General features: G+C 39.1%; 1 protein-coding gene across 2 annotated transcripts in view; it reads right to left on the reverse strand.

Annotated features, from left to right (window-relative positions):
- The window catches only part of ACBD6 (acyl-CoA binding domain containing 6), a 125,025-nt gene that overhangs the window by 73,615 nt on the left and 38,678 nt on the right, over positions 1 to 12,732 (reverse strand). The window contains exons 4-5 of one of the 2 annotated variants that reach the window (XM_081947381.1): positions 9,091 to 9,173; positions 1,972 to 2,077 (exon numbers count right to left, since the gene is read on the reverse strand). In XM_081947381.1, the coding sequence (XP_081803507.1) occupies positions 1,972 to 2,077; positions 9,091 to 9,173 (189 nt within the window). Of the gene's footprint in view, positions 1 to 1,957; positions 2,078 to 9,090; positions 9,174 to 12,732 lie in introns of both variants that reach the window. The other variant, XM_081947382.1, reaches the window with a different exon arrangement.

The raw sequence follows: 12,732 nt of genomic DNA on the forward strand, positions 1-12,732 counted from the left end.
GTGGAGAAAAACTGGAGATCAAAATGTATCTTTCTCTTTCCTTCCACAAGACCTCTATTAAGGTAACAATGGCATATTCTCTCATTTTCAACCTTCATTGAAAAGGTTTGATACACGGACACATGTGGTTACATACATCACCTTAAAAACAATTTGCTGCAAAAAAGGCTAATTGTGACATGTGCTGATTGGGGTAATCTGAATCCAGAGAAAGTTTCTTGAGAAATGAAAAATTGTTACTTCCTTTAAAGAAGGTGACACCAGTTACATACACACCTATAGGTAGTCTTGACTTACAATCATTTATTTAGTGACCGCTCAAAGTTATAACAGCACTAAAAACAGGGACTTATGACCGGCTTTCCCACTTATGATCTTTGCAGCCTCCCTGTAGTCATTGATCAAAATTTGGCCATTTGGCAACTGGTTCATATTTATGATAGTTGCAGTATCATGTGATCATCTTTTGTGACCTTTGGACAACCAAAGTCAATGGGGAAGCCACATGCAATCTGTAACAATCATGAGACTCACTTAACTGCAATGATTCGCTGAACAATTGTGGCAAGAAAGGTAAAAAAATGGGGTAAAACTCACTTAACCAGTGTCTCACTTAGCCACAGAATTTTTGCTCAATTGTGGTCATAAGACGAAGACCACCTGTATTCAATCTTTTTCAGTTAATATGAATAAATTGAAATGGGAAGGGTCAAGAGACCATGTAATCTCATCTCCATTCTCAGACAAAACTAACTAATCCCATGTAAGTAGATCAGATAATGCAACACATACTTCAGTATAAATTGCAAGAAAAGTAGCATTGACATTAATATCATTTTTTTGTCAGCAGATACTTAAGAGTTTCAGCATTCAGATTTTCTAGAACTAATGATAGTGAGCCTTTAACTATCCCATAAAAGTGTTGCTAGTTATCTAACGATGCTATGTAGGCTACAATATAATAAAGGCTACCAGATAGGCATATATCTCTACATTAATGTTTAGCGATTTATATGGCAAAACCTATATTGTATATTATAAATCCCACACTGGTTTTGTGCTCTGGCCATTGTCCTGCTTTACAACATTGTTCAGAGCACCTCAGAATGAAGCCAGGCTCCACATAACTATACTGGGCTATTGAAAAATTGATCTGAAATGCTTTTTTAATTTCCCAATTCAACACTTTATGGAGGCCTCTAACTTCAGAGGATTCAAGAATCTATCGGATTATATTATTCCCTGGGGCGGATCATCTTAATGTATCTCCTACTCTGGTAGAAGGGGAATGATGGAATGATATCAAACCTTACCCTGCTCTCTTAGAATAACTCTACTCCCTCCTTCCCCATCCAGACCTTATATTCTGAAGTAAAAACTAAATTGAAGGTATGTTGTGCCCAAAGGCAGATCTGGGACTGTCACAAAATCCTAAACTTAAATTCCTTATACCAAAAAACAGTGTTTTTATTCCACCATCACTATAACGTAGTTTACATGATATGTATCTAAAATGAAACATGGTTAAAATAGCTAACCAGGTAGATAAGTGGTGCTACTAAAACTGGGGTAACATATTCACATATTCTTCTTGACATGAAGGGCATTCATTCTGGTTAGCATAAACAACCAATGCAAACAAATTACAAAACACCCACGTTCAGGTGCGTTGTGTCTTATGTCAATCAGAGGAAGCACAATGGTACTTGGCTTTTCAAAATATATTCGATAAATTGTAACTATTCTCAATTTTGAAAGACAAAATCCAATCATGTATTATGGATTTATTTCTAAGAAGCTGCATAATTTTACAATAGTAAAATTATGATACATAGATAAAACTGGACAAATATATCTGCAAAGATGTCTGGGACAAACTGGGACAGAGATACAGCAGCTTCAAGGAAGATTTAAAAAGACATTAATCTCATATATCAGACTTATTGACTGAACCCACCCTGGGTTCAATACCTTGTCATCTTTAGCGTTCACGTCGACTTTTTTTGATCGGATGGCTTTGGTTACATGGTCAATGTTGTTTTCTCTGCAATAGTCAAATATGTTCTTATCTTCCTCCCTAAGAAGAAATAAAAAGGGGTGTATTCCCTGTTACCAAGCAAGAAATGCAAACTACACAAACATGAGAAGCCAGCTTTTTCATTAGTTCAATCATTTTCCCGTTACTGATTATTTTAAACTTTCAGTGTTTTTGGCAAATATTGTAGACATCCTGCATCACAGAACACTTAAATAATATACTGCAAACAATCCTCAAAGAACTGTAAGTTATAAATCAGTTTCATTTAGAAAAAAAACCATTATGCATTTCTCATAATAATTCAAATTTTAAAACAAAAAAAATCAATTAATGTAGTTATTTGCGAAATCTATTTCAAATGTGATGCTAATATATCTAGTATAAATTTCCTCCTGACCACTCCTTTCTTCAGCAAATCTGGGTTCTTAGCATGAGGAAAGCAACTATCTTATCTTAGGGACTGCAAGCAAAACAAACAAACAAGCAAGCAAAAAGATAAATTCTCTATTCAGAGGCCTATCTAGCAAAGAGCCATTTATTCCAGGTTCTCTGCCTGAACAATACTGTAACTTTTGCCAAGCGGTAGATCATTTATCTCTGAAGGATTTCAAATACTTGGAATCTACTGTAGAAAATCTTGAGGCAAGAGATAAGAAAAGAAAAAAGAAACGTAACTGAAACCATATCAACACATTTGTCCTTACCATGTTCATATACTGGCTTTTGTTCTTTAAACTCAACTCTCTGCAAAAGATCCCTCAATTTCATTCAATCGTGGCATTTTTGATCCTCCCTTCTCATTGTGTTCACTCTTTCTTTAGTGATCTGATCTTCATTGCTTTTCTCTCACCTCAGTTTACATCTTTTGTACTAATAAAACATTTTATATTTATTTATTTTTTATTTATTTTTTATTTATTTATTTATTTATTTATTATTTATTTATTTATTTATTTATTTATTTATTTATTTATTTATTTATTTATTTATTTATTTATTTATTTATTATTTATTTATTTATTTATTATTTATTTATTTATTTATTTATTTATTATTTATTTATTTATTTATTTATTTATTTATTAATTAATCTAATTTATATGCCGCACCCTCTCCACCAAGGGACTCGGGGCGGCGTACAATTTATTTCACAACAAATAAATAACAAATAACAAGGAGGAGATATAAAAAGCAATGTACAACACATAATAAATAAATAAATGATTAATTAAAAACAGCAAAATGCAATTAAAAACAATTAAAATACCCAGAGTTAAACTTAATTTAGAATTTTATCCAGAGGGATTAGAAAATAGCTATAATTCAGGCCAGGCCGGCTAGTTGGAACAGGTGGGTCTTGAGTTTCGTGCGGAAGGAGCGGAGATCGGTTGCTGTCCTAATGTCGGGGGGGGGAGGTCATTCCAGAGGGCTGGGCCCATCACAGAGAAGGCCCTGCTCCTCGGCGCCGCCCTCTGGCATTGCTTGGTGGACGGTATTTAATTCCCATGCGTACATTCTTAACATTACATTAAGTCTTCTTGTTTTGCTATACATAATTAAGTACCTTATTTCCCACTGCATTCATTTCCACAAAAGGGACAGAAGCACCCTCTTTACACCATTCATTTTTCCTTCTTTTAAATGTCAAATGTTCAAATGTCTCAATCTTTAATAAATATTCTATCACGTTATACAATCTTATCTATTTCCTCCATTAACGTGGACTACCTTGGTATAATTCATTTCTTGTCAAACACTCATTCAGGTAACATGCAATGCAGAGGGGGTTGCTACTGGCATTACTGCTGGTTCGGTGCGCAAAAGCCCCCCACCTCTTATGCAATGTATCTAATATTTCAGCAAATGTTAGTTCTCATTTAACAATACAGTATCATTTGCAGAAATATACAAACTTTGTCATAATTAATTTATAATGTCACTATGAGTAGTTACAATCAGTAAGTTACAAACACTCCGCTTCTCTCCCTCAGGCTTGCCCTACAAAGGCCTCTCCTATCTTATCCCCTTCTCTCCCTCAGTCTAACTCTTCTAGCATCAGAGCGTTTTTCAGGTGAGGAGGGGGAGTAGAATGTCTAAACTCCCAGCCCGCAGGCTGGATGAGTCACGCGCTGGCCATGCCCTCACCCAAGTGGCAGTTGGAACAGAGTTCTTTTCAGATGGAGAGGGGGAGTAGAATGTCTAACTCCTTAGCATCAGAGTGTGTTAATAATAATATAAGAAATACTAATGATCTGATGGTCATTTCGAAAAATCTTTTCTTAGCGAGCACCTAGAAGCCAAGACGAACATACGTGCCAAATTTCAAGTTTGTAGGCTTTGTTTCTGGAGATTTCGTGATGATGCATGAATGGTATGTCATGTGTGTGTGTATGTGTATTGATTGATATAAAAGCCTAATTAAAAATATTTTAAGAAAACAACAGTGTGTAAAAAGAAAAAAATTCTCCTAAAACAGAAAATAATAAGAAAAAAATTCCCCTTTATTTCCAACAAGTACATCTTTTCTGAATGAAAACCTCAAATGTCTTATCATATGTTGTATTACCTACGGAATCTTCAGCAAACATCTATTTTTTTAAAGGAAAAAATATTGTTGAGAGCTGCAGAACCATCCAGTACTGGAAATAATGCATAAATCATCTTTGTCAGCATGTCAGCTTTGAAACTAAATAGCCAACTGATAAGATGGCTGTGTTCCATCACTATTCTTCTTATTTTTCTGAAATCATCTAACTGTTACAGAAAGAGTACCATGTGCCACAAACAGGTGGTCTTTCCTGTCTACTTGTCATTGTGCTACTGAAGCAAGAGATGGAAGCCAAGACACAGTTGCAACAGCTACTGTTTATGTCAAGGCCCTCTTACACCTCATAGGGCCCATCCTCTCATAATCTCTAATTATCTCTTCGTTTAATCGCCCCATCACTTCTGAGGCTCTCTTGGGTACAGGAAGAGGAAAAGCTCATTAACTGAACCCTTTCTCCTCTCTCCAGCCACCCATAGCTTTTAATTGCTTGGTGTTGTTATTATCTATCAGTGCAACTGGGATCATTTTCATAAGAAAAGGCGGTGGGGGGAGAGAAGCAAGCATGTGTCCCTGAGGTATGCACTGCAGACAAACCTTTGCTTTCTCCATTATTTATGCCAGCTGAGGTTTTATAGGCTGAATAAATCCATAACTCAAGTTTATTCTGAGCAGTCTGCTTCCCTAGAGAGGAAGTGATGCCCACTTGCCTGTACACTTCTGTGCTCTCCTCAGAGAATAACCCGAACCTAATGAGACATGTGTTACCCAATTGCCCACGCATGAAAAAAGTATACACTACACGCAAGATTAGTAATGCAGGAACCTTTGAAAAACCACATACACCCTCCACTCAAAGCAACATACTTTTGTTTTCTCTCAGTGTAAGGGAATTTAGCTTAGCAATATTCTAGTTTACCTGGATAAAAATACAAGTATGCTCTATACTTGTTAGAAAATGAGAATGCAAATAAACGCTATACGTTCCTTGAAGAAAATTATGCCACTGCCACCAGTAACCCATTGCTTCATTTGATTTCAAGCTGTACCTCAGTAACTGGAAAAAATTATTTTAATCAATGCTTGGATAATGCAATTATTTGGAAAGCTGATTTTTTCCCTTGTTTCCCTTACGGCTCTACATTTGATAACAAATGTAATGTAGTATTTTAAATGTTAGCGAAATCTACTAAATGATACTGGTCACATCATTTGTGCTCTCCTTTGTTTTTAAAGGACAAGCATTCTCTATCTCAGTCCAAGTCACCTTACACAATTGTTTTGTGGGGAAACTGGAGGAAAAAGATATATTAGGTATATTCACCACCTTGAGTTATTCATTAAACACAAACATAAATCATAAAATCATAAAGGCAGGATAAATAAATAAGTAATTTCTTTGCTCTTTTATTTGAAAACATTTCCACACTCACGGAGTTAGTGAGTTATTTCTTCTTGGTCCTTCCTTTAAAGCTTGAAGCAGGCAACTACAATAAGAACTCCTTATTTTAAACATTTAAAAGTTTAAATAAAACATTTAAATGTTTACAATAGTGTTCTTATTGTAGTTGCCTGCTACAAGTTTTAAATAAAAAGTTTAAACAAAACATTTAAATGTTTACAGTAATGTGTTCTTTTTCAATGCTTGGGAACCTTTAAATCTGGCAGTATCACGAAGGAAGTTTCATAGCTCTTTAAAAGACAAAAATCTGTAGAAGCTTTGATTCGTAAATTCTAATTTACTGTAAAAGTCTTTCTTTTTTAGCCTTACCTCTTTATTGGAAGAAATGTATACAGCTTCTTAGATAACAGTTTGATGTGATCAAACTTTGATGTATAGAACTGTTTTTTTTTTTAATTTAAACATCACTCTCCCTCTTAAATGCTGTATACTCTTCTTCAAATGTAATGTCAACATATGAGCAATCCCAAATAAACAAGAAGAGGGAATGTACAAGCCTAACCTAACATTGATATTTTGGCTTTTTATTTATTTGGCTATTATTGAAAGCATTTGAATAATACAAACAAAAAACAAAAACAAATTAAGAATCAGGATTCTAATAAAATAAATTATTACCTGCAAAATAAATATTAACCTTGATTAGACAAATATTTATTTTCTAAATTTATATGCTCTCCATCTCATTCTTCTATATGAAGAGACTTTTCTATGTCTTTTGGAATGAAAAAAATGTACATCTCTACAGAGGCTGGAATAGGTCTTGGAAAGAACATTGTACCTCTGGACAAAATACTAAGAAAATCCTCCCTCTACCCAATTGGAAAAAACACAAATGATAGATCTCTTATCAAAGAACCTATGTTCTGAGAAACTTCATTTTGGTGAAGACAAACCTAAGTTATTTATAGCTTAAAAGTGATAAAGCAGCTTTTGAGGTATACCTCCAAATAGGTAACATAAAATGTTGAAATGAAGAAATCATATTTCTTATTTCCCTAATTTATGCATGTAAGGAACCTGGCTGAAATTTAGGAATCTATTATAAATTTTAATGCCTTTCAAATGATGTTCTAGATGTTATATCAAAAACAACAACTGAGATGCATCTCTCTCTCTCTCTTTTTCTCTTTCTGATTTTTAAAGGAACATACTCATTTTTTGTGTGAGTACAAAATTAATGCTAGGAGAAATCCAATGGTATCCGTAGTATGGTTTCATGTTTATTTCTTCCAATTTAATGATTAACATTCCTAACAAGAACTTGAGACTGAATTATTTCTGAATTATTTGTTTAGGGAAAATGTGTAAACTGTGTAAGGAAAGCTGTTTTAATTTTTTTTAGAACTACAGTACATACATGTTCATGTTCTGTTACTTCCTGTCAAAATTGTTCATTTATCTCTCAGACCAAATAATCAATTCTAGAGCCATCAATCTTTCTATTTCTGTATTAGGCTGGTCTAACCCAAAGAGTTGCCAGATGGTTGCTTGGTTTAATGAGATTAATAACATGCTGATAAATTACATGGCATCAGAGTGAAAAATATGATAGGGACTATTAAGCATGCTAGATAAAACTGGAGGTTGGAGGACCGGAGTCTGTAGTACAAAATTTGTTGACTTTCAAATTTCATCCTTTTTATCTAGATTCAAGGAATCATGTTTCTCTGAAATGACTAGATGTAGACAGTGTTCTCCAAGTGTGGTACTTTCAGCATTTATCTTAAAAGATAGTTGGGGATAATCAACTTTCGTTTCAAATCCTGGTTTGAATTTGAACGAAACTGCTAGGAATCCAAGAAAGTTTTTTACTCACACAAACCAACAAAATATCATCCAGTCAAACACCTTACCCACAACAGAGGCATGTGGGAATTAACAATTTGGTTCTCTATTCTCAACCTAGAAATTTGCCACCTATGCTACCAACAATGTTATTATCCTTATCTGAAGATTGAATTCACAAAAGTCTCTACTACCTATGGAAGGAAAAGGGAATGGCCTTAAAAGATAAGAGGAAAAGCAGCTAACAAGGGAATTGTCAGATTGGAAGGGCCTGAGCCCAGAGCAAGAAAAGACGTTGAAAAACTATGTCCACACAAAGGGAGGAAAAGGAAAGCATAATCAGACTGGCCAGATTCTGTTACTCTATCTGTTACAATAAAAATGGAACTGACCGACATCGCTTTGTTTTCTTAGTCTTGTCTATCTTGTATGGCTGCCATCAGCTCAAAGATTTAAAGCAGTGTTTCTCAACCTTGGCGACTTTAAGTCCTGTGGACTTCAACTCCCAGAATTCCCCAACTGGCTGGGGGATTCTGGGAGTTGAAGTCCACAGGACTTAAAGTCGCCAAGGTTGAGAAACACTGCTTTAAAGTTTAACAGAACAAACACGATACTTATTTCATTATTCTATATTTCTGTTTCTTAGCTTCTTTTATTTAACCATAACTTTCATATTTAATCTTCACACATTTTCTTTCAATTTCACAAACTGACCTCAATTAGTAACCTTACATTTATACTGCTTCCGTAATTTGTCTTGACCAGCTGATCATTTAGCATAATCTTTACGTTTGTTAAGAGGTTAATAAAGAATTACCATACAATTTTATCAGTGCTTACACCAGAACCCTGAACTGATTTTCCAGGCAGTTTTCCAGTTAGATATATAAGACTATAGCTTCAGCTAGAACATTCCATTAAAAAGCACTGAATACAGCTTATAAATAAAAGTGAAGGACAAGGGCATTAAAAATCATCACAGTGTTTATTTAATATTTTCTCCCAATTATTAATCTTTCTACAAAATTTAACTTTTAAATGACTTAAACCAAAAAACATAGACCTATTATACACCCAAATACACCCAAACATTTCACATTACGGATAAATTAGAACCAGCAATATTGACAATTACTGATTCAAACAGTTATATACCTATAAAGTACTTTTGCATTATTTCTAATCTAATAGGAAAAGTATCCTGTTTCAAATATTCTGAAAAATGCCATAAACCATAAAAATATCACTCTAATTCACCTGATGGTTTCTTCTTGATACAGTGAGCTGACAACTGGACCTCCGAATACAGCTTTTCCTTCTTTTCCTTTCTTTTCTGATATCTGAAAAAACAAAAATAGTAACACTTGTTTACACATTTTGATTCTGAAACTATGCAGATCATGCTCAAGAATAATTCTATGGAATCATTTCCCCCTCTCATTTTCAGACCTTAGTTATAACATTTAAGATCACAGAAACATGCCTTGCCACATCAGCAAAGAAAAGCAAACTTATAACAGTTATGCCAGGATCCACCAAATGTAGGTACCAAATGTACTAAATAAGTATACATAATAATAAAATACTTTTGAGTTCTTATGAATCCAGGAACGTGTTGTCATTATTAGAACCGAACTGATTTCACAGTCAAGCCCACTTTTATTATTCCTCAAGCTTCCTAATTTTCAGGTTCAATTTAAACAGAAATCTTACGGGGTTAAGTATTCCTTATTGTAAAACAAATATACTGTTAAACAAGTGCAGAAAATTATTTTGGTTGAACAAGTATGAAGGAGCCAGCAGTGAAGTGTCTCAGGCAGCAGCTCAATGTCAAGCAAGTTAAGACTCATGTGCAAATCTTACAATACAGTCCAGGTTTCTCAGTCTCTGAAACAGATCTTAACAGTTTGTTTGTTTTGTTTATTTGGATTTATTTATTTGGATTTATATGCCGCCCTTCTCCAAAAGGACTCAGGGCAGCGTACAACATTAAAAAACACACATCCCAAAAGTTAAAAAAAAATTAAATCCATATCCAAAAAAACAAACCGAATTTAAAAAACAATACATTTAAAATAAGTTAAAATTAACAGGGCAGGCCGACTTGCTGGAAAAGCCAACTTTTTAGGGCGCGCCGGAAGGACCGGAGGTCAGGGATTATGCGAAGCTCCGGGGGCAGCTCATTCCAGAGGGAAGGCGCTCCCACAGAGAAGGCTCTCCCCCTGGGGGTCACCAGCCGACACTGTCTGGCCGACGGCATCCTGAGGAGGCCAACTCTGTGGGATCATACTGGACGGTGGGAGGCTACTGGTGGCAGTAGGTGGTCTCGCAGGTACCCTGGGCCTAAGCCATGGAGTGCTTTAAAGGTCATAATTAATACCTTGAATCGCACCCGGAAAACAACCGGCAACCAGTGCAGGCCGCCTAAAAGGGGTGTAACATGGGAGCACCTAGGTACCCCCATGACAACCTGCACGGCTGCATTCTGGACCAGCCTCTGGGTGCTCTTCAAGGGCAGCCCCATATAGAGAGCATTGCAGTAGTCCAGGCGAGAAAGGACGAGGGCATGAGTGACTGTGCACAGAGCATCCCGATCCAGGAAGGGGCGCAACTGGCGTACCAGGCGAACCTGGTAAAAGGCCCCCCTGGTCACGGCCGTCAGGTGTTCTTCTAAACTAAGCCGCGTATCCAGGACTCACCCCAGATTGTGAGCCTTCTCTGAGGGGGCTAAAATTTCTCCCCCTATCATCAAAGATGGGACAAGATGTACAAATCGGGATGACGGAAACCACAGCCACTCAGTCTTGGAGGGATTGAGCTTGAGCCTGTTCCTCCCCATCCAGATCCGCACAGCCTCCAGGCATCGGGACATCACGTCGAGGGCATCGTTTGGGTGGTTTGGGGTAGAGATGAAAAGTTGGGTATCATCAGCATATTGATGATACCGTACCCCAAAACCACGGATGATCTCACCCAGCAGTTTCATGTATATGTTGAACAGGAGGGGTGAGAGAACCGACCCCTGGGGCACCCCACAAGTGACGCGCCTGGGGGTCGATCTCTGCCCTCCAGTCAACACAAATTGCGACCGATCCGACAGGTAGGAGGAGAACCACCATAAAATGGTGCCCCCCACTCCCAATCCCCCGAGTCGTCACAGTAGGATACCATGGTCGATGGTATCAAAAGCCGCCGGGAGGTCTAATAGGACCAGGACAGAGGAACAGCCCCTGTCCCGGGCCCGCCAGAGATCATCGACCAACGCGACCATTGCCGTCTCCGTGCTGTACCCGGGCCTGAAACCCGACTGAAACGGATCCAGGTAGACAGCTTCATCCAGGTACTGGGGAAGCTGACGTGCTACCACACTCTCGACAACCTTTGCTACAAAGCGAAGGTTGGAGACCGGACGATAGTTGGCTAAAGAAGCTGGGTCCAGGGGAGGCTTCTTGAGGAGGGGCCTCACCACCGCCTCCTCAAGTAGTTTTAAGTGCTCCGTAGGCGTCAGGGAAGCCTCCGGACGGTCCCTGAAGCCTTCGGAACACTTAAAACGACCCTCCGAACAAACCGGAAGTCACTTCCGGTTTGCTCGGAGGGTTGTTTTAAGCGTTCCGAAGGCTTCAGGGAAGCCTCCGGATGGTCCCTGAAGCCTCCGGAGGGCCTCCGGGGAGCGGGGGAGGCTCTTTTCACCCTCCCCGGGCTCCTATAAAGCCTCTGGAGCCTGGGGAGGGCGAAAAATGGCTTTAAAAAGGTGAACACGTGCCCTGACAAATGGCTCCGTGTGCCACCTGTGGCACGTGTGCCATAGTTTCGCCATCACTGATCTAGTCAGTTCCGCCTCCCTGCGGCGAGGGGTAGCGGTATGGAAGTCAAGCCTGATGAGGAAATGATCAGACCATGACAAGGGTTGAATAGAAATATCCCCTAAATCTAGATCATTCATCCACTGCCCAGAGACAAAAATCAGGTCAAGCATGTGTCCCCCATTATGGGGGGGGGGTCTTGAATTAACTGAGTTAGGTCCATAGCTGTCATGGAAGCCATGAACTCCCGAGGTGACTTGGATGTCTCACCAATGGAAGGCAGATTGAAATCCCCCAGGATCATGAGCTGGGGAAATCAACCGCCAATCCAGCTAATACATCTAGCAGCTCCGGCAGAGCCGATGAAACATAGCAGGGAGACAGGTATGTAACAAAAAGGCCCACCTGAGCTCCAAGGCCCCACTTCACACAGAGGGACTCACACCCGCCTATCTGAGGCACAGTGACCTCCTGAGGTCCAAGACTTTCCCTAATAACCACTGACACCACCACCCCACCCCTGCCATGGGCTCTCGGTTGGTGAAACGCCCAGAAGCCTGGTGGGCATAGTTTGCTAAGGGGCACACACCCCTCATGGCCCAACCAGGTCTCCGTAATGCACGCCAGGTCCGCTCTACCCTCTTGTATGAGGTCGTAAATGAGGGGAGCCTTATGTACCACGGACCTGGCATTAAGCGACACCAGCCGGAGACCAGGGTCCTGTAATCCCGAGCACCCGGGGGTGCGAGAAGGGCGATGAGGGTCGGAATGCGCGATCGCTCTTAAACAGCAAACCTGCATCCTCCGAACATCATTTGGCCCCCGGCCCCCACCATATCTGCCTCTCCCACAAACAGTAGAGATGGTGAACCCCCCAATGGAATGGCTTAGTGTCTCCCCCGGAATCCCAACCCTTCCTAGCCCTCCCAACCCGCGCCCATTAGTTAGCTCTGGCCTGTGCCCTGGCAGACTCCCCCCCCCAAGCCTGTCTGAGCCATCTGAATCAGCCCCCCCTCCCCCCTTTAAAATTTGGTTTAAAAGCCCCTGTAAAAAACCCTTAAGAAGTCTCTTCTTTGCATGCCACCTCTCGGGATCC

This window comes from Natrix helvetica (assembly GCF_964273705.1).
Source record: "Natrix helvetica genome assembly, chromosome: 3".
Taxonomy (NCBI): domain Eukaryota; kingdom Metazoa; phylum Chordata; class Lepidosauria; order Squamata; family Natricidae; genus Natrix; species Natrix helvetica.